This window comes from Zootoca vivipara, chromosome 2 (assembly GCF_965207765.1).
Source record: "Zootoca vivipara chromosome 2, rZooViv2.hap1.1, whole genome shotgun sequence".
Lineage (NCBI taxonomy): Eukaryota > Metazoa > Chordata > Lepidosauria > Squamata > Lacertidae > Zootoca > Zootoca vivipara.
Window position 1 is genome coordinate 62,510,747 of NC_142584.1, and position 27,128 is coordinate 62,537,874.

General features: G+C 44.6%; 1 protein-coding gene across 6 annotated transcripts in view; it reads left to right on the forward strand.

The window, feature by feature from the left end:
• The window catches only part of LARP1 (La ribonucleoprotein 1, translational regulator), a 106,390-nt gene that overhangs the window by 13,547 nt on the left and 65,715 nt on the right, over positions 1–27,128 (forward strand). For 2 of the 6 annotated variants that reach the window (XM_060271623.2, XM_035105726.3), the window contains exon 1: positions 19,296–20,102. The exons of 1 other annotated variant lie outside the window; for it this stretch is intronic. In XM_060271623.2, the coding sequence (XP_060127606.2) occupies positions 19,610–20,102 (493 nt within the window). In that variant the 5' untranslated portion in view covers positions 19,296–19,609. Of the gene's footprint in view, positions 1–19,288; positions 20,103–20,794; positions 20,952–27,128 lie in introns of those variants that run through there. 3 more of the 6 variants (XM_035105727.3, XM_060271624.2, XM_088662033.1) reach the window with 3 other exon arrangements.

The following is a 27,128-nucleotide window of genomic DNA, read 5'->3' on the forward strand; positions in this document are numbered from 1 at the left end:
TGTGCCTTTCATTGCTCTGCTCTCTTTTGAGTCTGGAAACCTTAAAGAGAAACCACTAACCCTTTGCTTGGAAATTAAACAAAGGGTCTGCTGGTTTCTCTTTAAGGTTTCCAGACTCAAAAGAGAGCAGGGCAATTACAGGCACAGAAGTCCTGTCCACTATTGCGTCTGGCAACCCTATCTATGGGTACATGTGCTAAACTCTACTAGTGTATTAGTATCTGTAAATACCTATGATGATCCTGTGTTTAAAGTAATGGGTATGGTCCAGATGGCTAGTTGTACTTTAAGTACATCCACTTTAAGTACATCGTTCTCCAAGAAATATGTAGTTTTCCTGGGAAAGGAAATATGGCAGATACAACGGTCATGTTATATATTCCCCATGTATAGACATTTTACAGGATTCTGAAAGAGTATAAGGAAAATATTTCAGTCAATGGCCATGACTGACTCTGTATCCATTTTTATGTGCTGATGCTTCTGAGGAGGGTTTCCTGTATACTCTTTTCTATCCCAGGGATATATAAACATGTCTGCCATCTTTCCTGTCCATGTAAACTGATCTTTTGGAGAATGGTGGAACTGGTGCAAGGTCTACATGGGAAAGAGATGGAGCAGCGTTACAAAGATGTGGCAGTGGCACTATCTGTACCAGACCTCTACATTGTGAGGCTGAAGGGACAATCACAGTTTAAGGACCACTAGGAGAATCCCAATCATTGTTTACAGCTGATGCCCACTTCTTTGTAGGAACATCTTTGGCCCACACAGACCCTTTAACAGTGGTATGGAGATGTGAGATCACCTGTGTTAAGCCCTGGGTTTTGCTCCTCCTTTCCTCTCCATTCCTCTCCTCTCCTCTCTCCCTCTCTCTCCCTCTCCCTCTCCCTCTTTCCCCCCCTCTCTCCCTCTCTCTCCCTGTCTCTCCCTCTCTTTGTCTCTCTCTCTCCAGCAGCCTGCACAAATGTTGGCAGCAGTTTCCCCAGCAAGATAAAAACATCTAAGTCAAAGGTGCAAGTCCAATCTACGGAATAAAATTAAATTGCAAAACTACTTTGTTTAATCATTTATCCATGAACCTCAGAAAGCTCAAAAGGTTTTGTGGGGAAATCGCAGCAGAATAACAATAATATGAACCAATAACATGTTTCCCATTCTAGTTGCTTAGATTATAGTAATGAAACTTAGGCTGGCATCCACACATATCTCCAGAATGCTGAACACTCTCCCCAGTAACATGTAATGAAGTAAGTAACAAAACTGTTTGAACGCATCAGAGGAAGCCAAGAGAAATCTGTTAGGTTTTCTTTTCCTCTACCTCTCCTGCATCAGAAGAGGAAAGTGGAATAGTGGATTCCTGTGATGGGGATCTTAAAAAGCAGGATTCTGTGAAAGCTAAATTCACACAGTGTGTTCACTGAGTAGTTAACAACAAGATGCAGCTGTTAAGGGATAGTTTTATCAAATGTCAAGGCACTTGTTAACGACAATAAGATGATCATCACCATTTAGTCTTAAACTGTAAATTATTAAATTTTGAATGAGGGCATATGATGACAGGTAAAGGATCCAAGCCAGAAAAGTCACTGCATCCTTATCAACAAAGGGAAGCTGTGTTTAAATGTCTCCTGAGCTACCTATCTACAAGAATTCTTCATCCTTCTGAAATGAGAATTGCAGGTGCTGGGCTTGTTTGATAAGTTCTCAGTCGGTATATTACAGTATATGTGCATGTCTTAGAGCAATTCTCCACAGGAGAATCATACTGCAGCTTGATAGTGAAACATAATGATTGTCAAATCCGGAGCAATAAACATGATGAGCAATAAATGCTGCATGTTTCAAAATTCGCTTTAACTGTGACATGCATCTGTCATTTTTCTTTCTGTGATCATGGTGTTTGGCATCCCCAAGTAAAAGAGCAACAACAAAGGATTCAGTGTATCAATTGGCACTTTATAAATATGTAACTAAACATTGGCTGCTTCCCCAATCTAGAAGTAACAATTCTGGGCACAAACAATGCAAGTTCTGTTGAAATGGGTAGGCCTTTAAGCTTCCACGTAGAAACAACAGGTGGTTACTACAGACAGTCAATCTGCAACATATTGATTCCAGAGCAATCCAATTTATTAATTAGCAGGGTAACTCTGCAATAAATGGATTATAGATTGCTATGAATAAATGATGGTTTGGCTTAGCATTATGTCTGAGCCCAAGCTTGTGGTTTGTCTCCCCTAGACAAACCACAAGTGGTATACAAAAAAACAAACCTTGGTTACAGCTCAACATTTGGAGTGAGATAAACCACAAGCCTAGGTTCAGATGTAACACGAATCCAAACCATGGTTTAACCTTGGGTAGCTCAGCAACAGCAAAACCAAGGGACAAACATTGAACCTGCACATTTGCTCATTCGTGCTAAGCCATCATTTGGCTTAGTATTAGTGCAAACCAGATCACTGTGTGCTACAAAATGCACGCACAACTAGAACAGTGTCATCAGATTAATGTTTGTGCAGCTCTGAAGACAAACTTCTCAGCCTGGTTCCATTACACATACAGCGTCTAGGGAATACTGTACTGCAGGGATGTTTATTTTCAGTGACAGTAACATATCTCTCAGTCTGCAAATAGCCACTGCAGCAGTTCATTCTTAGCAGCGTGTTCGTCCTTTGCCTTATATCTGAGTTGGGTTTCAGAGCTTGTGGGATGTGTAGCAGGTGTGTGCAGGTGGAACCAGCAAGCATATTCTGGTGTCATTGGCAGGAATTCATAAGACAACATCATCCCCCTGCTTCTGCTTAATGTGTGAGAGGGAGCAGCTTTGCATTTATCTGCTATCTGCTGGCCAGTAGCTACACATTCAGCATTAATGTGAAAGGGTCCTACATGCATACGGATATGTGTAGTGGCTGCTGTATGTGAATGGGAACCAGGATGGGCCAGAGTTTCTGCTTGCATGGAGGAAACTCTGTATGCATATCGTTGTGTGCGGTGTCCCTTCATACCAATGCAGAAGGTACAGCCACAGGAGCAGAAGGGCCCCTTTTGGGTTGTGGCCAGTAGTCATGATCACGTTGTCCTTGTTGCATGTATGGGGACGGGTCGTTTGAACACCCCTTAGACCTCTGATCTTTTTAGAGTAAAAATTCCAGAAGATGTGTCCTGTTTCCTCCAAGAGCTTCTATCAATTTATACAAATAGTGATACCTCCAATCTCTGCCAAGCGTAGCAAAATTCCAGGTAGTTACAGACACTCACCCAGGGTTGTGTTTCCATTGGGAATTCAAGGCACGGCGGAGGCTTGTGTCTTTAAGAAATATGGTTTACTTTACACATATCTACACCTAAAGTCTTCAATAGAGAGCTGCAGAGTTTACAGCATTCACATTTCGGAGGGCTTGTTCCCCATAGCATCGGATTCCAGTACATCTCTGTGTCTCTGTCCCAGCCTGCCTAGATGGTTCTGACCTTCAGCCCTGTCCCAGCCTGCCTAGATGGTTCTGACCTTCATGGAGTTCTACGGTACTTATTTCCCCCTTCTTGTTCCCAGAACACTTTGCTCCAAGAAACTCCTCCCCATCTGCTCACTCCCCTATTCCAAGCCTAGTTTTAAAGGGTGAGAATTTTAAACCAATGACATCATTCATTCACCGTAACTTTGGCAACCTCTGCTGGCCCAAGGATTTCTCTGTGATGAGCCACCAAGACCTTTCATCATGTTAATGATCTCTATCCCACGTGAAGCCCTGGCCTGTATTTTTCCACTGGCCTGGAATCTTCTCTTCAATACTCCCAAAATTATCTAAATTCTGCCATTTTACTAATTTCTAACATTCACTAACTCTAGATCTGTAACAAGATTTATGATCCACCCTCGGCTTTGTGGTTTCTGGTACTGGAGATGCCTTCATTAATAAAATAATCGATGGGAGAGGGAATTGCCACTGCTGTCCTTTTTGGGGAGCTATTCATTAGAAAATGCATTTATGTTGCTTTTTCTGAGAGATGTTACAAGTTGCTTCAATCTCGGCATATGATGAAAGCCCATACATCTCCTCTGCCCGAGTTGGATGATTTATACCTGTTTGAGATCAAAGTTGTGAGAGTTCTCTGTGGTTTCTCATGTTCATTGCTCAATAGAAGCAGGACTGGTCCTATCATTAGGCAGAATGAGGTGGCTGCCTCAGGCAGTAAATGCTGCTGGTGGGCAGTGGTAGCAGCCTGCGCCTTCCACTGTTCCCCTTGAGCTTCCTTAGAGAACAGAACTGTGTGTGCCATGCACCGCTGAGCCTGCTGCTCTCAAGTGGAAGGTGCAGTCCCCTTGCCAGGACTGAAGTAAGATTCAGCTGCAAGTCTTTACAGATTCTGTAAATGGAATTGAGGGGGGTGGGGGGGAAGAGAGTGATATCTAGGGCCAGCCCTGATATATGGTTCAAATTCATCAAACCGATTTGGACTGGCAAAGTGTGTACAGGAAGATTTAAAGTGCTGTGGAATTTTCTACCTTGTAGAGGGGCTTGTAGACAGATAGTTTGACTCCTTCCTACACACTGCATGGTCCACTGTGCAGAAGAAGAGCTCACCAGTTATATATGGCAGCCTGTTTGGAGCCTGATGAAGTTGCTGTTTATGGCGCTTGCCTGGAACTCTAAAAAATAAAATAAAATGGGACTGTCAAGCAGCTTTACATGGCTGTAAGTTTGGGTTTGACTCAGAAGGTCACAATTTGTGCAGGGCTGCTTATGCTTCTGGTTTGAGCATGCTAATTCCATGTTTTTTACGTTTTTAACTGAGAAGAGGGCCTGGTGAAGGAACAAACAGCTTCCTAACATTGCTCTTACCAGAGTATCAAAATGCCTTGTGTGCCACACTAACAACTTGATTTCCTTCGTGGGCAATCCTTTTTCTTCCCAGGCCATGCTCTCTCAGAGGTAATGTGTCACATGTGTCACATGTGTCACTGTTAGCCACATGCTGACAGTGTGGCTAACTACAATTGTCGGTGGTGTTGGAGCCAAAACTGGGTGGAGCCACTTTTTTTTCTCCCTCTTTCTGTTACTCCCCCTCTCTTCCTCCCCCCCCCCCATGTAGTGGGCTGCTGGGGGAGGGAAAGATCACATTTGCCAAGAGGCATGAACTGATCACTTGCGGAGAGCTTTTGAGCCTAGGCACAAGCATCGGGCCAGCCCTATATCACTTTCATACCCTCCAACATTTCAAATCTGGGAATGTCACTGGTAAATAGGGACACTTGGAGAGTCAGCACTTTCCTCGGTTGGGAGATGAGGCGTCAGACTAGTGCTATTCTCTCCCATTATTCCCTGGCTCTTTTTCTGTGAGATGACAAGCTCTTGAATGTGATGGAGTCTCCACCCCCATCGTTCTGCCCGGACACTGAGGTCCAGCACCGAGGGCCTTCTGGCGGTTCCCTCGTTGCGAGAAGCCAAGTTGCAGGGAACCAGGCAGAGGGCCTTCTCGGTGGTGGCGCCTGCCCTGTGGAACGCCCTCCCATCAGATGTCAAAAAGGAAAACAGCTACCAGATTTTTAGAAGACATCTGAAGGCAGCCCTGTTTAGGGAGGCTTTTAATGTTTAAGAAATTAGTGTATTTTAATGTTTCTGTTGGAAGCCGCCCAGAGTGGCTGGGGAAACCCAACCAGATGGGTGGGGTATAAATAATATATTATTATTATTATTATTATTATTATTATTATTATTATACCTCTTGGGTGGCTCCTTCCCACCCCCACCAAAAAAGATCAGCCCCAACCTGAGACCCAGACCCAGCAACAGCACAATAGCCACGGCTAATTAAAATAATGCTGTGCCCGGGCCTGAGCAGAGCTTGGCTGTTACTGCAGATGACTTCATCAGTGATAATGAATGTGTGAACCTGAATTCTTTTCCACTGCACTGTTTATATACGCAAGCATGCTGTTGACACAGATCTCTTAATCCCTTCTCTGTGTCCCATGGACCATGCTTGTACAATAGCAGGCCTCGTCCTATTGCTGGCATTGCACTTTACTTCTCTGCTGAAACCCCTTTTACCTCAGACTCGCTGACCAGTTGCTGACAGGGTGTTATTGGCAGGGGAAGCAGAGGGTTGTTTTGCTGGGAATGTGAACTGTGCACCCAGTAATGATGTCCTGATCTGTGTGGGACTAACATATAACTGCTTCAACAGCTATTTGCAGGCCAGGAAACACTTCTGCAGAATGTCAGAGAGATGCCCTGCTGTAGTGTCTATTGTGTATATATATTTCTATTTTATTGTGTTTTTAATATGTTGCAAGTCTCCTCAAGAACTTTGGTTAATAGGTGGGGTATAAATACCCCTAAATAAATAAATGGCCATGATTTCTGAGGCTAATGGGATTTGGGAGTTGGAAGGTGAACAATATGTGCAGTTGGCTATCCCCGCCGTACATTGTAGAAACTGGCAGTTCCACAAATGAAATAAAAAATAATACTTGAACAGCAAAAAGGAAGAGAGAAGGCCCAGGGCACGGGATGGACAACAAAGGGTGTCTTTGTGGCTGCATGTTCTTTCTGTATTGCCAAATGACGGTGGAATCTAATGAGTTCCTTCTCTTTCCCGTCAGCATTTGATGACTACCCCAGACTGTTACCTAAGCATGGAGAAAACTGTCATTTTTATAGTTCTCTCAATTTCTCATTTGTGTTTTTTCTTTACACATTTCTTAGCTGGAGAAGCACACTGCAAGATTTAAGTAAGTGTGAATTATGAAGGATGGCTGTGTTTCCGTTGGCGCACTGTTTTGGAATGTGCGAATTTGGTAAATTCACCTTCAGATGGAAATGGAATTGAATTTTCCCCCAATTTCTAATTGCACCTGAAAGGCTTCCTTTGGGAAGCTGAAGCTGAAGCTGAAGCAGCTTGGTGTTTTCACAGATTTGGCATCTGCCTGCCCTTTCGCCTGAATTCCTCAAGGAAATATCACTACTGGTGAAGTATGCTGCACAAAGGTGCTGCATGCAGGCTGCAAAGGAGGAGGGAGGGTGTCGAAGAAGAAGAAGAAGAAGACAGGGCTGAGCAGGAAGACACCTTGAATATCTGGTCAAAGTAACGCTAAAGGAGGTATGAGTGACTCAGGACCGGCCTCAGACATTTTGGCACCTGAAGTGACACACCAAACAGTGCCTGTCCCCTGCCAGGGAAGAAGGTGTGGGTGAAGATCTATGCCAGGAGCAAGGGAGGAATCTGTTGCCTTCGTGGATCCCACTGCTTGAGGCAGTTGCTGTGCTTGGCCTCATGAGTGGGCCGGCCCTGGAGTGTCTCCCCATGGTAGAGTGTATAGGGATGCTGGTGGTGCTGTGGTCTAAGCCACTGAGCCTCCTGGACTTGCTAATTGGAAAGTCGGCGGTTCAAATCCGCATGATGGGGTGAGCTCCTGTTTCTGTGTCCCAGCTTCTGCCAACCTGGCAGTTCAAAAGCATGCCAGTGCAAGTAGATAAATAGGTATAAATAGTGTATAGGAGTTCCTTAGCATATATACCACATGCTAAGTGATTTGCACCAAAAAGTGAACCAAACCAAGGGCTATACAGGCAACTCCCCATTTACACACATTCAAGGCACTGGCGTCTGCACATGCACACATCACTGCGAACTTGGAAGTGCACAAAAAGGGGCAAAAACAGCTGTAAAAGAGCACAAAAGCAGCAAAAAATGTGTGAAAACAGCACCTAGCAATCCAATGAGCCTTTGCAAGTATAGTCCCAAGAGCCCTTGTACCGACCTTTGAGGCCTGTGGAGAGTTGGAGGAGTTTGAGCAGGGAGGTTTGGTAGGTGTTTGCAGGCTTTTTCAATGGTGTTCCTAATATACACGATTTCACTTAAATGTGCAGGGCCTCAGAACATAACCCCCATGTAAATGGGGAGTTGCCTGTAATTGAAATTAATGCTTTGGTACAGAAATGGAGAAAATTCTGTTTGTTTGTTTGTTTGTTTGTTTGTTTGTTTGTTTCATAACTCAACCATATCCCTTGTACAGAGGCTCAGGACCACAAAGGAAACAAGGAGAGCTGCCAAATTTATGTTTTCTTCTAATTCAGCCTTTTCTGGTTATATCCAAAGAGGATTTTCACAGTTTTAGAATAACCATGAACTGATCACTGCCCTATCAATAGAACTTCTAGGTTAAGAGAATTTACAGGCAATCCTATGCAGAAGGACATAGGATTTAGGGCACTTCCGGGTTGCCACTATTTTCACATTCTGGCAAATTTAGGCTGCACATTTATAGTTCATTAGGAGGTCTTCTGCAACACACCTACTTCCCCAAAAGATCGGGCTTTTCACAATGCAAAGTGATGTGAAAATATACTGGAAAGCATAGGATAACATTTGCATCCTGCAAATAAATCAGATTGAATGCTCATTAAATAGCCAGCATCTTCTGATCTCACTGCAAGCAAATCAGGAGGAATGATCAATACAACCTATTCCGCAACAGGGTTTCCTTCCTAGTTAGTGTTCTCAGAATTGTAGCCCCCAGAGATCTCCGTGGAGCAGCCTCAGCAGTTCCTGAATTAGGTGTTTGTTGTTAGGCAAGTTGCTGGCATCTGAATTCTGGTGCGGCCAGAAAACTTTCTAATGCAGGGGTGGGCAGAAGATTGATCCAGTGTTTTGCAGCAAATATGCAAAGATTCTGACAAACAACTGATTAGCAACACCAGCAACAGAAAGTTTTCTGCCCCTTCCCCCCACCCCAAAATAATTAGACTACTGAGATAAATAACACTTGGAAGGAGCGAGGGATGGACCAGAAATAGGGTTTTTGTGTTAGAACACTAAAACTTTGCTCGCTGTCTTATCTGTGTTTTTATATTTGATTTTTAAAGTTTCTTATGTTATTTCTATTGTCTCGCTTTCGTAAGTTGTTCTGAGACACTCGTAAGTGTAAAAAGCAATGAATAAATGCAATAAAAACAGTACTGAAAAGAATACTGAGATCCCCACACACATCCCTGACCCTGTTGTAATGAATAACAGATCAAAACTGTATCTTAGAGCTTTTCCAAGAACAGAAGAGCTTTCCTCTGAGTGCTGTGTGCCAATCCAACACCAGTAGTGCAAAATTCTGCCTTACGTAAGTCGTTGTGAGAAGAGAGACACAGAGGAAGACAAAGCCTCTGAAAAACGAAATGAAGGAAGGAAAAATGAGATGTTTTCAAAAATGGGTAGGGCATGGCTGTGGCAAGGGATTGATAACACTCTTTGGGGGGGGTGGAGACTTTAAAAAATGTTTTGGGAGTGTTTCTCATACAAAATAAGAAGATGGCATGAGGAAAGCAATGGAGTTGGTGTTTACCCCCCAGTAATGTGATGGGCACTATTCAACTGCTGTCTGCAATAGTTTATAGAATTGTAGTCTTGGAAGGGAGTCGGATGGTCATCTAGTCCAGCCCCATGCAATGCAGGAATCCTGCCCACAGCCGCCCCTGGTAGATGCACTGACCCATTACACCACATGATAGATTGAACAAAACCTAGGAGCTCTTTGTCAAGAAGAAGAAGAAGAAGAAGAAGAAGAAGAAGAAGAAGAAGAAGAAGAAGAAGAAGAAGAAGAAGAAGAAGAAGACTTGCCAATCCCCGGTTTAAGTTCCCAGAAACTTCACATATCAGGACCTTAAATTGAGTGCTGGAATGTATTAGACGTCAAAGGAGATTACACAATAATACTACAGCATTTCCCCAGCAATCCCTTCTCTTAGAAGTGAGGCAGCACGTTTCAAACCTGCTATATTTTCCGAACGATAGTCAATAGCAGGCTCACATAAAGCACAATAGAAGCAAGGATGCTTCAACCGTTGTTAATGTGTTCTGTTGACTGGAACAATGTGGTCTGAATTCATAGGGCAGATGAGCTTGACAGACTTGTATAGTCAATATAACTAGGTTGAGATGATATCTTGCATTGGCCCAAACGATCCGTGGACACGAAGTCAACTTCACGCACTTCTTCATTAGGCGAAATGATCAGAACAAAATACAAAGAACATGGACTGTGCCAGGTTGTGTGGGTTAATTATTAGTACATCAAAACTTCTGGAACAAAAGAGAATATTCTCAGTAAGAGGGCGTTGGTTTACCAGAAAGATTAGATCAAGTGCCTAGGAGCATCATTGTTGAACAAGGAGGTCACTTTCGGAGTTCATCTATTTTGCTAGAAGTGTAACATTAATGAAGATTATTTTAATAATGGAGCAGATGTCAAGGATCTGGGGAATATAGGGTTCTTCCAAGTGAAAGTCCAGTTTACTGTCTTGTGTTGCAATATTAGATTTTTAAAAATCCAATAGTGAGATGCACCATTGTTAATATTTAGAATCCTTCATGGGATTTGTTAAAGAATCTGAAGGCCATCCTTTTAGACAATTTTCGCAAGACTGTTATTAAAAGTCACAAAGGTGGGTAGGATTATTGTGAATCTGCCACTACTGTTCACCACTCATTTTTGTCTGTTGGAAATACCGCTGTTTAGTTGTAGCTGAGGGTTTTCCAAGAGCTAGCAGCCATCAGCTGTTGTAGACTGTAGCTCTTGATTTCTTGCATTAAGCAAGAGGTTCAACTGGATGGGCTACAAGTCCTGCTCCAACCTCTAGTCTCAGGACAGGGATGTCCAGGTCCAATGGTCCACCAGTTTGCAGGTTTGCTTATGGACTCCAGCTCCCCCAAGGAGACTACAGGTTCCAGGACTAAACCCTGACGGACCCCTGGATTTTTGTGCTGTGGTAAAATACATCCGTGGCCCACAACCTCTGAGGAAAATCTTCCACAGCTGGGACACTGCCACTAAGAAGGCCATCTCTCTAATAGCTAGTCACACTACCTCAGGGCAATGTTTGGTTAACTGATCCGATTTGCATATTTAACCTCCATTCTAGCGGCTTCTGTATCACTTATCTTCTATATGAGGATTATGTACAAGACACTTGTTCAGAAAGTAACAATTGAAACCAACCCTGAAACTTTTTTTCCCCTCTGTGTGAAAATTCAGATTGACTACAATGTGCTTAACATTTCTTCACAAAGCAATCTGACAACGAATCATCATGATTAGAGAATTCAATACACGAATGCATTGTACTGTCTTGGTCCCAGGCATCTCAAGGAAATCTGAAAGGGAGGCAAAGTCTGTAAAACTTTTAAAACACCCCATTTTGCCTCATGGACATAGCACACAGTAACTCTGTGTTACTGATTCCAGTTGTGTAATTTTATCAATTTTCAGCCGAGAAACGTGCATGGAGAGGAGAATGTGGGAAGGAAAGAGGTTGAGTTAGTATGTAGGTTGCTAAGCACCAAGAGTGTTTATACTACAATCTGCCTTTATCTTTTGTCAGTGCCGCCTTCTTGCAAATAAGTACAACCTGGACAGTGTTTGTGATTAGTAAACATCCCCCCCCTTAAAAACAAACAAACAGTGATGCTTTAGACCAGGGATGGCCAACTCCCAAGAGACTGTGATCTACTCACAGAGTTAAAAACTGGTGGTGATCTACCCCATTTGGGGGGGTTCAGGTCAAAGTTGTAGGGCTTTTGGGGGGGGAGGAAAGCCCCATTTCTTTGCGGTGCAGGACAAAAATGTTGAGCTTTTTTTAGGGGAGCCAAAGTTGTTGAGCTTCTTTGGGGGGAGCCAGTGATCTACCAGTGATCTACCACAGACGTCCAGTGATCTACTGGTAGATCACAATCTACCTGTTGGACATGCCTGCTTTAGACAATAGCACTTGCAGTAAGTATGCAATCCTTTGCAAACATACCTGGGAGTCAAACCCACTTAAATTCTATGAGTTGTATCTAATATTAGTCTGACTCATAATAAACCCACTGAAAATAATGAACATGACAAATTTAGGCCCATTAATTTCAGTGGGTCTGCTCTACCTAAGTTGGATACAACCCTAAGTCTGCAGTTGTATACACTCTTACCTGGAGGTAGGAATGATGGAGAAATGCGAATCCATTAACATTTAAAGGAAAATCTACCAAATTTAAACTTTCCAAACACAATGTGAGAACTGAGACACAGCCGTCCTTCAAAATGCACATTTATTCAAATTTTGCAATGCAGTTCTCCAATCAACCAGTGTTTACAAAATGCATGTGTTAGAGCAGGCTTCCCCAAACTAAGGCCCGGGGGCTGGATGTGGCCCGCAAGGCTCTTTTATGCGGCCCGCAGAGACCCCCACTGTTAACGGTGTGGCACGGCTGCCCACTTCCAGGTCACTGGAGCATCAGAAACAGCTTGTGTGCATGCACAAGCGTCATTTCCTGAGCACTTCCGGGCCGGAGGAGGCCCATGCGCACAAGCTATTTCCAGTGTTCTGGCGACCCGGAAGTGCGCCGGAAATCACGTGTGAGCATGCGTATGGGTGTGTGCTCCCGCACGCTCCGGCCCGCAGCACAATCAGCGCCGGTGGCACTGGCCCTCGGTGACGTAAGTTTGAGGACCCCTGTGTTAGAGGAAAGTGCACATAAAAATGAATATATTAGTGAAAATAACATACAAATGTGCATTATATTACAATATCATAGTAGGGGAATTTTTCTTTTGCAAAAAAAATGTGTTTGTTAGGAGAAATTCATATTAAAATGCTGGAGAATTTTCATGAAGATTTTTGTTTAGAAAAAATCCTGTAATATGAAGAGCTGAATTTAAGATGGGGGGAAATAAGGAAATGAGGGAACCGAAATCAACAAACTTTTCCATCTCTGAGAGTAAGCTCCATTGAATTCAGCAAGACTTACTGTCCTTCAGTAAGGAGGACACCTGAAGGAGAAACCGAATGCAACTAAGTAGTCTAGAACCAACCCCATGGGATTTACTTTCAAGTAAACATGCATACACTTGTCTGGGCACTCAAAAATTGTATGAAGATGGGTAGTTAGATCCTGTGAAATAAGTTCCACAACCTTGAAGAAATCTTACTCTCAAGAGTGCATGTACAGTATATAGTTGTGAAGCACTGGATTCCGCCATTATCTCACCTTTATTTCTGTGGTGTACATCTCTACACCTTGCCTTACCTTTATGGTTTCCAGTCATTAGGAAGAAAGCTCTGATAGAGCTCTTTGAAATGCATTTTGTTTATTCTCTTCTTTTTGTCTATGGAGCTAAAAGATCTGCAGGTTGCTCTAACAAATTGCTCTTTCTTTTCCTGTATTCCTCTTGTTGTTTGTATAGTCATTAATACTATATGCTATCCCCCCCCTCCCTGAGAATTCTCAAAATGGCTTGGAATGAAAAAAGTTTTTTAAACTAGCCATTCAAAAGAGCTAAAGCATACAGAAACAAGTAAGAAGCCACAGCAACAGAGAAGTTTAATAACCTTGGTCTGTACGTTTAGCTGCATTCCAGGAGGTTTCTGCAAGGATGAAGTCAGCTGAATCGACAGTAATAATTGTATGAGGAACTTGAAGGGAAATATAGTCTCAAGACGTTAGGAGAAATGTAGACATGTCCTGATCAGCCTGTCAAACTAGTTCATGGGGACCACTGATTCTTTCAACTTGGACTCAGCCCGTTTGACTTTCCCTTTTATTATTGCCCTATTAAGTGTGGAGATGCAAATTGGTGACAGAACCATTGTGCTAACATGCAATCAACTAAATTACAAGGTACTGTGCATTTGTAATTCTTGATTTATTCCCATTGTTGTTATATGGCGTGCATGAGTTGGTTGAAATGTTTGCGCGTATTATACTGTACACTGTATACCTGGTGTGTGTGTGTGTGTGTGTGTGTGTGTGTGTGTGTGTGTGTGTGTGTGTGACTTGTGACCTCCAGGTGTTGTTGGACTCCAGCTCCCATCAGCCCCTGTCTGATGGCCAATGGTCAGGGGTGATGGGAGATTGCCATGCCTTAGCCAGGGGACTTCTCATCAGAAGACCCGCCCTTTCCCCAAGCCCTGGGTCAGGCTCTCTGTCTGAGGGCCAGGATCCTGTGATGATGCTGAGGAGGCGCCATCCGCACCCAGGATGAGTTCAGCCTCTGACCTTAAGGCTGAATGGGTCCCAAGGGAAGGGAAGGACCTTAAGTGCCAAAAGGAAACCTGGCCAATTCAAACAGGAGCCTGGCCACAGGCAAGGACTCCTCTGAAGAAAACGTCTCCTCAAGAGTGAAGCTTGGGGGAATCGCAAGGTTTGAAGAAGTACAACAATATTTAAGTAAGGAAAAGAAGGGGGTGTTATCCAAAACCAAGACTGGGCTCAATGGCCATAGAATGCTGACTAACTTTGGGAGGAGGGAATGGAAAACCAAAGGGAGAGGAATAGGACGGGGTAGCTGAGACCCCCACAATACAGGCCCTGGAAGGTTGCCCCTAAGGGAATATGACTATTGGGGTGGAAAAGGTTCTAGTTCAAACTTTCTCCTTTATAATTACAGATATGTCTCAATAGCACACAAGCATTAAAATATGGGCCCAGGGCTTTTATTTTCTTGAGGAATGGCAACTGCAATATGTTCACTGTGGAACTAGAGTCAGTGCAGTTCGGGGAATGGACCATTGGCAAATCTCAAGACAAAAATTGACCAGACTCTGGCATCTGAAATAGAACATTCACAGAAGGGAAGGGAATCTAAATCTAAATCTAAAATCTAAATCTAATCTAAAATCTAAATCTAAATCTAAAATAAAATAAAAATGGTCCTCTGTCAAGTTTTCTGCTGAAAAGCACAATCCAAAACTGGCTTACTTGCATTGCATGTGTGTGTGCAAGGAATGGGGAGGGAGTGAAATACATGCAGATACTCATATCCTACCCCCACCCCCTATAAATCATCAGCATTAGCATCTGACAGCATAAAGTTCAGGTTTGATGAAATGGATATTTGAATTCATCCTATAAAATATAGATTCAGAGCTGGCCATATCAAAATGTCACTTTTGGGTTCCCCCCTCCTCCTTTTCAAACTACTGTACAGTGATCAAGTTGTTCTGGAACAGATCCTTATCTTCTTTTGTTAAATATACACCTAAAAATTGAACAGGTCGTTCTGTCTGGCTGAACTAACCTAAATAAATAAATAAATAAATAAAACTTGGGATTAATTTTTTTTGTTACCTATTACTTCTGTTTTCCCTAATCCAAATTAGCTTTAAAAAAACCCAAAATCAATTCATATGTCTAAATAAGAGCATTCAAGGCTACTTCTGATTGTTCTACAATGGAAAGACATAGGAATATCATCTATTTGTAATATTAGTGCTGTCTCTTAGATGGTTTAATTCCCTTTTGTCTGCAGAGCTCCTTATTGTCACAGAGGCTATATGATATCTATAATATGGGTGAGAACCCTCAGGCTTGGATGGAGGGCTGTATATGGCCCTCTAGACATCTTCATCTGGCCCTAGCAACTCTCACCAGGCCACACCCTCTATCCCCAGACCACACCCCTCACCACTGGCATACTTATCCAATTATTGCTTTTTCCTGGTTGAAGTGTGCCTTAAATGCCTTTTGCTTGCCTGAATGGCGATACTTATGTGTGACTGAAATGTAGTTTACTGTACAACAGTAGTGGCCATACTTTGCTCCACCCACTTTTGCCTCTGGCCCCACCCACCAGAAGATTGTCCATCAGGGAACATGGTGCTGGGCTGAAAAAGGTCTTCCCACTCGCATCTATATATCAAGTCATAAAGCTAATCTGGGGGGTTGTAGTGAGGTGTCAACAGTATGCTCATGACAACCAGTTCTAGATTTCTGGGATCTGCCATTTCTGCCTCAAACCAGTGCTTTGTCAGATGGATGAGGCAATCAGGTTGAAACAGAATACAAATAATGTGGGCGAGTCATCCTCAGACCCTGAAAAACTGCTCTTCCTCTTAGAGCAGGTATGAAACTTTTCTCAACTCCCAGATTTCTGATAAGCAGATAGTTATGCTGGCCAGAGATGCATCTCACCAGATGCATTTTATCATGTAGGTTCTGCCTCTTCTTGGACAGAGGGGATCTGACTTTGTGTTCAACTTCTAGGCTCGACTGCTTGAATGCACTTTGTGCTCTTGAAGGCTTCAGTGGATAGAAAATGCAGCTGCCTGGCTCATTGATTACTGGGAGGTGTGAATATGTTCAGCTTGCATTATATTATCTGCATTGGCTGCTAGTGTGTTTTCAGCCAAAACAATACGAATTTGGGGAGATATGAACATCTTTCACCTATATCATCCACACTTGCTGCCAGTTTGTTTCTGGTGTAAACCTTTAAAGCCTTTCAGGGTCTGGGACTTATACACCTTAAGAGACCACCTCTCCTGTGTCAATTCCACACCAAATGTGTAGATCAAATGAGGGTCTGCTTTGTATTCCATTAGTAAGTGAGACCTTTGGCTGCTGCGAGCAGGGCCTTCACAATGGTGGTTTTGATGCTGTGGAATTATTTCAATCCCAGATTACAAGGTTGTATGTAGCTGGATTTAGGAATACATGCTGATTCCCAATGACTTTTTAACAGTCTGATAAGGGTGTGATTTCAGCCGATTCAGTCGGAAGCCGGTGGAGTCTGTTATCTTTTGTTGTCTTACATAAGTCTTGCAGGCTTTGTTATTTTATTTTGCAGTTTTAAATGCTATTTTAAGTGTCAATTTATTCATTGAAAACCACATTGAGGTTGTGGAAAAGCAACCTGTAACATATGCATCTCTTGTTTTACAGCTTTCTGAATGTTAAAGTATTAATATGTAGCTATTCATCAGCATTGAATTGATGCTTTTGAATTATGGTGCTGGAGGAGACTTTTGAGAGTCCCATGGACTGCAAGAAGATCAAACCTACCCATTCTGAAGGAAATCAGCCCTGGAAGGACAGATCCTGAAGCTGAGGCTCCAATACTTTGGCCACCTCATGAGAATAGAAGACTCCCTGGAAAAGACCCTGATGTTGGGAAAGATGGAGGGTACAAGGAGAAGGGGACGACAGAGGACGAGATGGTTGGACAGTGTTCTTGAAGCTATGAAGCTATGAACATGAGTCTGACGAAACTGCGGGAGGCAGTGGAAGACAGGAGTGCCTGGCGTGCTCTGGTCCATGGGGTCTTGAAGAGTCGGACATGACTAAATGGCTAAACAATTCATCAGCAACCTTGTTTTCAGAGTTGAAGTGTGCATGCACACGAAAGCTCATACCAATGACAAACTTAGTTGGTCTCTAGGGTGCTAGTGGAAGGATTTTATTTTATTTTGTTTCGACTACGACAGACCAACATGGCTACCTACCTGTACTGACCCACAGTTTACAAATGTTTCATTTACTATTGTTGCTGGTAGCACATGTAAAGCAAGTTTGTATGATGCTTGTCAGTTACTCCACATCAGGAAATAGTCATTTGATGACATCCTTTTCTTCCCAAAGGTGGGTTTCTATGGGGCCTAATTACTGCGACTGACAGATTATTCTTGTTACCAGACTAGAGATGGTATGTACATGACAAGTGAAATGCCAGAATTGTGCTCAGAAAGCAACTAGAATAATTTGTAAATGCTGCAGGCATTTTTCAGTTTTGTAGTTATCTTCTGATGGATGTCTTCAACAGTCTAGTTTTTATCCCAATCAGATTTTAAAATACGAGCTGTTTGTATAGGTATCAAAATGTAGGTATTGCTTGTCAAAAATTGCTGTTTGATGCTCCTCCTTCATTACACAGCCCACTGAGTTTTCATTTAGGCTACAAGGTGGTTTGGTCTAAGCACCTACTGAAAACTGCATCTGTATGTTTGGTTCACCTTTACGCTGAGACATTATGCAATATTGTGTGTCGAATCCATATTGCCTCCCTTATTTAGGGAACTGACTGGTTAGACTAGCATATTGATATTAAATGCAAAAGTCATAATCTATCAAGTTGGCCGTTAAAGCAGAAAGAAAAACAAACACAGTTAAAAAGTGAAAAGTAGGAGCTATGTTGTAGACTGGGATTAAAAGTCTCCAGTTTGAAATGGCTGTGGTCAACTGGCTTACCTAAACTGTGTAATTTACACCTACTGTAGTTCTTACTGATGCGGTAAATCCATGTCTTTGTGGTACCACTGCAGGGTGAAGCAGAAATTTCACATTATGTTACTCTTTTATTTTAAAAAAAGAACAAAAATTTTTTTCTCTCGAATACAGCACAAAGATCCATTTGGCAAACTAATACATGTGGTTCTGGCATTGTTATGTGCTACTAAGTACCTTATAATAGTTTGGGGAATAAAAATGGAGGCCAGAAATTCACTGAGACAAAATTGCACTGTAAATTTGTAGTATTGCACCTTGGAAAAGGTGATTTCCCTTTTTATCTTTATCACTTTTCTTCCAGATTTTCGCTAAAAAATTGTTCTTGTCATTCATGGGATAGGTGTAATCCTGGAAACCAGATTCTGAGGATCTCACTCCCCCTCCACCACCTCTAGTAGGTTATCTGCCTAAGTTCCATTGATGGACAAAAATCCAGTAGGGCAAGTTAGAATTATGATTTAGTGTTAGACTAGGACTGGGGAGACTCAGGCTCACATCCCCATTCATCCATGAAGAATGTCAGGCTGTGTACAAAACAAACAATTAAAACACATGACTTCCCCTGAAGAATCCCACACATTGTAGTTTGCCTGTCACAGAACTACAGTTCCCAGCATAGGCTGATAGATCCAGCTAGTTTTGCAACTGGAAGTTAGAATGTACAGAAGAGGGGAAGGTGCCAATTAGAGAAGGAAAGGAAAGTGGTAGTCAGTAGATTCCCCTCTGTGGCTGACGGCTACCTGCTCAGAGCCTTAAATGGTTCTGTAGGCTGCTACTGAGAAGAGAAAGAAATACAATCCTATGCACACGCTTTTGCATTTAGCGGGATCTACTCCCAAAAGCAAGTACTGTATCCATAGGATCGGGCCATTCGGCAGGCTACGTTATTTAGTTACTCCCAGAAGCAAACAGCTGGAAGGTTCGCCGGAGCCGAGCAGGCCGTGCTCTGCCTTCCGAGGGCTAGCCGGAGCCGGGAAGCAGGGTGGCGGCGCCTGCGCGGAGAGGCCCCAAGTCGGCAACCGCGCCTGCTTCGGTCCCTTTAAGGAGCGTCTCCTCTTTCTCGCCGAGTTGCATCAGGCACGCACGCGCGCGTCCCGTCCCCGGCGCACCCACCGCCCCGAGCTCGGGCTACCTGCCCGCTCGCTCGCCTTCCCCAACTTCCTAGGCGCGCTCGCGGCCGGGACCGGCGTGCGCGCTCCCGGGGGCCTCTCTAAGGCGGAGCTGGCTGAAGGGCGCGCGCTCCCGCCCGGCCAGTCGCGTGGTCTCCTTGCTTCTCCATATTGCTGCGGCGGCATTAGAGGAGACGGGGAGGGGGCACGCCGGGGTTGGGTTTCAAGGGTGGGGGGAGGAAGCCGGTGACTCGAGCCCCCACCCCGTGGCTCCGGGGTGCGCATCTGACTGAGGAAGGGGTTCGGGGGCGCAGAAAGAGAGAGAAAGGCGAGAGCTCCGGGCGAGGCGAGGCGGTTTTCGGGGGTGGGAGGGGGAAGTCGGCAAAGTTTGGGGCGGGCGCGTGTTGTCCGGGGAGAGCCTGGAGCCGGGGGCACGAGGCGGCTCCGCGGGGGTGCAGATGGCTACCCAGGTGGAGGCTCTCCTGCCCGCGAAACCCCTGTTGCCCTCCGAGGAGCACGGGCTGATGATGAAGAAGCCTCAGGAGAAAGGGGAGCAGCACCTCCTGCACCAAGGAGAGAAGGCCAACGCCGATGAGGGCAAGGGGGGCGGCCCCGACAGCTGCAGCAAGGAAGGCGGCGGCGGCAACGTGGGGGAGCAGCATCTGCGCCGAAACGGGGCGCTGCTCAAGCCCCCCAGCATCAAGCAGCAGAAGGAGGACAGTAACAACCAGGAGAAGGAGAACCTGCTGCACCAGAGGAGCGGCGGCGGCGGCACCGACTCGACGCGGCTGCCCAGCGAGGCCGGCAGCAGCAGCAGCGGCGGTGAGGAGGGCGGCGAGCAAGGAGGCGTTGGGCGCAAGGAATTCATCGAGGCCCCCCCGCCCAAGGTGAACCCTTGGACTAAGAACGCCCCGGTGGCGCTGGTCACCCTCAACGGACAGTCGCCCCCAGGTGGGTAGCAGCAAGGGACTCGGGCGAGGGAGGGAGGGAGGGGTGGTGCTTTCGGTGATGGTGGTCTCGTTTTGGGCAATCGGCGAAGGAAGAGCGTCGCGGCCGCTGGCGGAGGGCGATCTTCCCTCCGCAATATGGTGACATTTTCTCTTCTCCACACACACACCCGCCTCCCCCCACTGACGGTGGAACTCCACCCCGTCTTTGTCCATCTGCATCCACCCTGCTTGTACCTCACCTCGCCCTCCGCTCCTTGATCCGCTTCGTTATAAAAAAAAAAATAAAGGGGGGGAGAGCGAGCGAGCGCGGGATCGATGGCAGGCAAATGGAGGGTGGATGCAAGCATGGTGGGACGGGTCTTTCGAAATCGAGCGTGAGACGTCCAAGGCCTTGCTCGCTGGGAAACACGCCCGTGCTGGGCATGGGTGGAACTACCTTTATTGAAGGGAAAGAAAAGAAGGGGGGAGAGGGGGAAAAGGTGCCACCCCCGCGTGCCTCCCACTTTCCCGCGTGCGTGCTCAGGGAATCGGGCTTTTCCTGCGGAAACTGAAGTGAATAAACCTTTTAAGACTTAAATCCCGCGGCGCGCGGGCACGGAAGGCACCCCCGCCGTTGCAGCATTGATCGGATCGTGAATGTTTCAGGAGCGATCTCCCCCTTCCCCCCCCCGCTTCCTTTCCCCGAATAGCCTCGCTTTTTAAATGGCGTGGTGGTTGGTTGGCTGAGGGGGAGAGGAGCTCGTGAGGCTTAGACGTAACCCCGATCGAAAGTCGGCAGGGAAGCCCGGCATATTTGGGGAGTGTGACTGTGACCTTTCAAATTAGCCGGAGAGAGGATTTAAAAATGCAGGTTGGCTGTTGTTGTTTAAAACTGTCGAACGTTTGTCTTATGGGGGGGGCGACAGCTGGGGGCCCCTTTGGAGAGAGACCCCTGAGGAGAGCATGTTGTATGCAAATAGGCATAGGAAAGGGAAGGCCCCAAAGGCTGGACGCGGCCCGGCAGTGTGGCTGCGGCCGCGCTGTGAAGTGGGGAGCGGGAGGCGGTGCGTTTCCGAAGGTTCCTCGCCGCGCCGCTCTAGGCCCCGGTGCAAACGTGCCTCTGGCGACGGTTTGAAAGCTCCCGTCGCTCAGCGCCCCGCCGCCCAATGGCCGGGCGTGGGTGTGTGTGACTCTGTGCGCCGCCGTGCTCGGCGCTTCCTCCCTTTCCCAGCATTCCGCTGCAGCAAAGGCAACGTGGTTTTTCTGTCGCGGAGAGCATGTGATTTCTCCTGAGCTCGCCGTGGGGCCTTCCCGTTTGAACCGCGCTTCCTCTCACTCCCCCCCACCCCGCCAGTCCAACAACCCTCCGAAGAAACACCCCCACCCCCTTTCAGGGCCTCAGCGCGTATTTTTCCGAGGGTGACAGTGAAACCCGCTCTCCCTCCTCCCCCCCCCCCAGTCAAGCGGGTGAGAGCAGGAAAAGATGAGCTAGGCCTCGCACATGGAAGCTGGGTTTCCCATGTGCGGCCCCGTCCTCTGCAGTACCGCCGCCTCCCTTTCAGTAACCCCGAAACACTCGCGGACACGTGTTACAACGCTACTGGAGGATCCATATGTTAGTGGATGTGGGACAAAGGTCTTCCAAAAGTCCACGTGGGCTTATTTCCTTTGTAGGTTAATGCTGCTGGGCCTTTTCACCCTTTGGCGTCTGAACTGGGCCAGTACTGTTGACATTTAAACCTTCGGTCTGGATTCTCAGTGTGTTCATAGTTGGAATTCAGATGACATGCTCTAGCCCTCTATTTCTAGCTTTGAAACTGGGAGAAAGATTGGAATAGAGAGGCTGGAGACTTGCCTGCTACACTGAGGCAGTCGCTTGGAATGTTACAGCAACTTTCTCCCCACCTTTTGACATACTGTATATAGATGGCCTTGGAGAAATTCAAGAGAGTATTGCATAATCAGACCACTACCAGAAAGCTATTTCTTATATGCCCCTTCCATATGCTCCTGGATGATATGCAGGGAGGGCAGGCCTAACTTATTTCAGGAGAGATAGCTACGCTCATGTTTAGCTTATGAAGGTGAAATCTGAACTGGTTTTTGAAGAAACAACAACAAACGGAGCAGTTTAAAACTGCTAGCTTTATTGAGTCCAAGTCTTCAGAATTGTTTAGATTATTGCCAAACGTAATACTAGATTGCTCATGAATGCTTGTACTATATTATATGATGAATCATCAAGTTTTACTGACTCCTGTAACAGGTAGGTAGCCGTGTTGGTCTGAGTCGAAGCAAAATAAAAAAATTCCTTCAGTAGCACCTTAAAGACCAACTAAGTTTATATTTTGGTATGAGCTTTCGTGTGCATGCACACTTCTGTAAGACGCACTGTGTGCAGCACCTAGTTCAAATGCTATTTTTCTCCCTTCAAAATCAGGGAGTGGTAGTGCTTATCATAAATGCAAGCTCATAAGAATAGTATTAATAATACCCAGTCTGTTCAACTGTATCAGGTTAGAAGTATGATAATACTGGCTTGTTGGGACATATTTACGAATGAGTCTTCCAGAGGGTAAAGTTCCAGTGCAGTACGTAGATAGTTTCTAGCATGCTTTGTATAATATTGAGTGTACTTGGAACACTTGGGATACTTCATGTGTTAAAAAAGCTGGGTAAATTACTTTTTTGCTTTACTTTTGCTGGTAAGATACCATAACTGAAATTCATTATTTAAACATTATTTTTTGATGAACCTTTTATGTAGGTGGACATATGTAAAACTTTATGAGGAAGCCCATAACAGTACAATAGTACAAATAGACTTTGTCCCTAAATAAGAAATGTCACTTCCGTGAAAGAAACATGTATCAGATGTATAGGGCACAATGCACTTGTATGGTGGGCACTTTACCTACAAACGGAAGATTCCAGTAGTGATTAACAGTTTTGTTCTCTTATGCCCTTCTCTTCTTACCTTTGTGTGCACACAGGTAGGTGGTGTGCACACAGGTAGGTAGCCACCACATCTCCCCATACTGATATTCTATCATCGCCTGATGCAAGCACAGCTAACTTGCAATGCATGGAGAGGAAGGACTGGACAGGGATATTGGAAGTACTTGCAAATCTCCCCCCACCCAATTGACTTGTTCACAAGTGATCTCATGGTGCAAGTGGATCATACCCATAGTGTTTCAGTAATCCACCTTTTGTAGGGCTGTCTAAAAAGCCCCCTGGTAAAGCAAATGCTGCTAAGATTTCTGCTTCTTGGCAGCAGTGGCCATAATTTGTACAACACTAGCTTTGGCAAATCATTCCGCTCTTGTGGTACTGTTTTTTCTGCTGCTTGTTTTTTTATATATAATTTGCAATATAAACATGATAGTCTGAGAATACCAGATTGGACCATGCAGTGATTGAGACCTATGTGATAGGCCAGGCACCCCCAAACTTCGGCCCTCCAGATGTTTTGGACTACAATTCCCATCTTCCCCGAGCACTGGTCCTGTTAGCTAGGGATCATGGGAGTTGTAGGCCAAAACATCTGGAGGGCCGCAGTTTGGGGATGCCTGTGATAGGCTTTGGTTTAAGGTGGCTTTCTTTTATAGCATGTTGCACAAATTTAAAAACTTAATATGGGAGTTTTCTCTGTTTAGTACTTTCTGCCTGAAAATGTATGTGTAAGAATCCTGAAGTTCCTCTGATAAGAAAAAGCTTTGTGCGTTGTAGTAATGATTTCTAAAGCTTAATATTGGCAAAGGTGATGTGGCAGCTGTTTTTCTATATTTGGGAAATTTGCCCACAACTGATTTGGGGGGAAATGGTACTTGCAAAGAAGTCTATAACTTGTATTAAACTCGCAGGGGTCAGCAAACTTTTTCAGCAGGGGGCTGGTCCACTGTCCCTCAAACCTTGTGGGGGGCCGGACTATATTTTGAAAAATATATATGAATGAATTCCTATGCCCCACAAATAATCCAGAGATGCATTTTAAATAAAAGAACACATTCTACTCATGTAAAACATACTGATTCCTGGACCGTCCATGGGCCGGATTTAGAAGGTGATTGGGCCGCATCCGGCCCCCGGGCCTTAGTTTGGGAACCCTGTGCTAATGTATAAATATATATGTATAATTTTCAGCAACTTCTGGTTTTGGCATTGACTTGGTCCAGACCTGTTTAGTTCCAACAAGGTTGCTGCATCATGCCCCTCTGGACCATGCCTGAGGCTATGTGTCAGTGTAGCCATAACACCAATTCCTGGTTTGGTGCCACAAGAATTTTGCTTGACTTGAATCCAGATTGCAAACCTCAAAGCAGACTTGTAATCCTGGTTTCAAGACAAGCGCAAAGCATAATTTTCCAGCTCCCACATAATTACAAATAATGGTTTGTGATAAAAAGAAAGTCACATTGACTTAGCACATATAGGGGGGAGGGGAAGTGTGCTAGCACAAGGCTCAATGCATGGAATACCAAACCATTGTTTGGCATTATGTGTGAACCAGCCTTGTGTATGCAGAATTCTTGATTACCAGGAACAATGTTTTCAGTGGGATCAACATCCAAAGAGCATAGTAATGGACTAGCTATTAAGGCTGGTGGCAAGTAGACTGGTGACTCTCAAACACTGAAAGTATTTTGATTTTAAAAAGCAATTTTCTGCATGCAGCTAGGACAAGCAAAGGTGCTGCATGTCAGAGTTTGATTAGCTAGGAGGAAGTTGTCTTATATCTGAGCTGCACAGTAATGGGATATAGGCCTGTCTGGGAGCTTGGTTTTCGAGAAAAAGTTGAGAAAGCAGCCATTGCTTTTTGTACATCCATGCTTTGTTTTATGGTAATACAAAAGTAACATAAATTCAGAAAGTGATTGAGTATTGTGGTTTTCCCCAACAAGTCCTGGAAATGTGTGTGTCTATAATTTCTGGAACTTTCATAGTTCTACATTTGGTTGACCACTACAGATTAAATTACAGCAGATTAAAGTGGAATGCCAATGCATGGTTATTCAATAGTCGGTGAACAGAGCTTGTTCACAAACATGCTAATGATCAGAATGTGATCACTGGGATAGGATAGTGTGATGAATCATTGTTTGACTTGTGAGGTAGTTGCAGGTTCACTTAGTAATGCTTTAATTGCTGTTCCATCCCAATATGCGAGATGGTCTTCTGTGTTGTGGTCCCCCAAATCTGGAATGTCTTTCTCACTGAAGTTCTGGTAGTTTCCACTGACTTGTAGAAATAACCTGCTTTCCCCATGCATTTGCAGGAAATCAGTAAGTACTCTCTGGTTTAATTCTCATGCTGTTTCTCAATTAATTATTTTATTATTGGGCTGTTTTTATGGTTAGATTTTGTGCTTTGTTGGAAATCACCCTTGTTTCATGTTGATGTGATGAAAGCTGGCCTATAAACAGGAGGACTAAATAAATAATAGAGTATTTGGATCTTCTAGTCTGGAAAACAGTAGACCGCACAGAGGAGGTTTATGTACACTTTACTACTAGTGCAACTGGTATAAAAGAAACTGCACAATTTTGGATTCTATATTTCTGAGAAGAGCCATTGTGTTGCCTCTGAGGTTGCCTGGTGTATGAATCGTGATATGTCACAGTTGCTCAGTCAATTGGCCACGAATTTTAAAATCACCTTATGGTTTTCCATGAGTTGAACAAACACATTTTTGTGTCTTGTGGTCTTATAAATTAATATATGAAGTATACTTCTTGAGAAAGTAGCCAAGTGTTTTATTCTCCACCCACTTCTGTATGATTTTGTAGGATAAGGTGTTCCTCCACAGGGACACACCTTTATTCACCCTAATCTTAAAAGTTTCCATACTAATTGTTTTCTGTTTGAAATGGTTATTAAAATAACATGTGACTCAGCTGACTGCTGCAGAAAAGTGAGAGCTGAAGTGCACTTACTTCAGTTCAATCATGAAACTAATTTTGCTAGTTGTGAGAGAGCTGACAGCAGCATGGTTCCAAACTTTTTTCTGCAACATGTCACAGCATTGTGGATGGGACTAGATAACGTATCAGCAGCATGTTTTGCCCCTTTCTGTGACACACTGCAGTATTGTTGGCTTTGATTAACTCTCCAGAAATCGTGGGGCTGCAACATCCATTATCCCTGACTTATTGGCCATGCTGGCTGGGGCTGAGGGAAATTGTGGTCTTAAAACATCTAGAGTAGGCTTTGAATTATGGTGCTGGAGGAGACTCTTGAGAGTCCCATGGACTGCAAGAAGATCAAACCTATCCATTCTTAAGGAAATCAGCCCTGAGTGCTCACTGGAAGGACAGATCGTGAAGCTGAGGCTCCAATACTTTGGCCATCTCATGAGAAGAGAAGAATCCTTGGAAAAGACCTTGATGTTGGGAAAGATGGAGGGCACTAGGAGAAGGGGACGGCAGAGGACGAGATGGTTGGACAGTGTTCTCGAAGCTACGAACATGAGTTTGACCAAACTGCGGGAGGCAGTGGAAGACAGGAGTGCCTGGCGTGCTATGGTCCATGGGGTCACGAAGAGTCGGACACGACTAAACGACTAAACAACAACAGGCTTCCTCAACCTCAGTCCTCCAGATGTTTTGAGACTACAATTCCCAGCATCCCTGACCACTGGTCCTGCTAGCTAGGGAACATGGGAGTTGTAGGCCAAAACATCTGGAGGGCCGAGGTTGATGAAGCCTGATCTAGAGGGCACCAGGTAGGGAAAGACGGTTTTAGAGTAAGGGCAGAATTTCAGTGTTGGAATTCATCACCAAATGTACATGCTAAAAACAAATGTACTCGCTGCTTACTCTGAAAATTAAATGATATGTTATTTAAAAAGTTGGTTTTAATTATGATCTACTACTCAGGAATGGTTTTTCTTCTTAATGTTTGACAGAAGTCATTTGGGTGGAATTTCTCCTTTTGAAGTGCATCAAAGGTCATTTATTCCCTTCACTATGCCCTTCAGTTTTATTCTAGCCCTTTGCTCTGTGCACTGTTTGTTCAAGAGAAGCTGTGGAATGTAATGTTTGAGTGA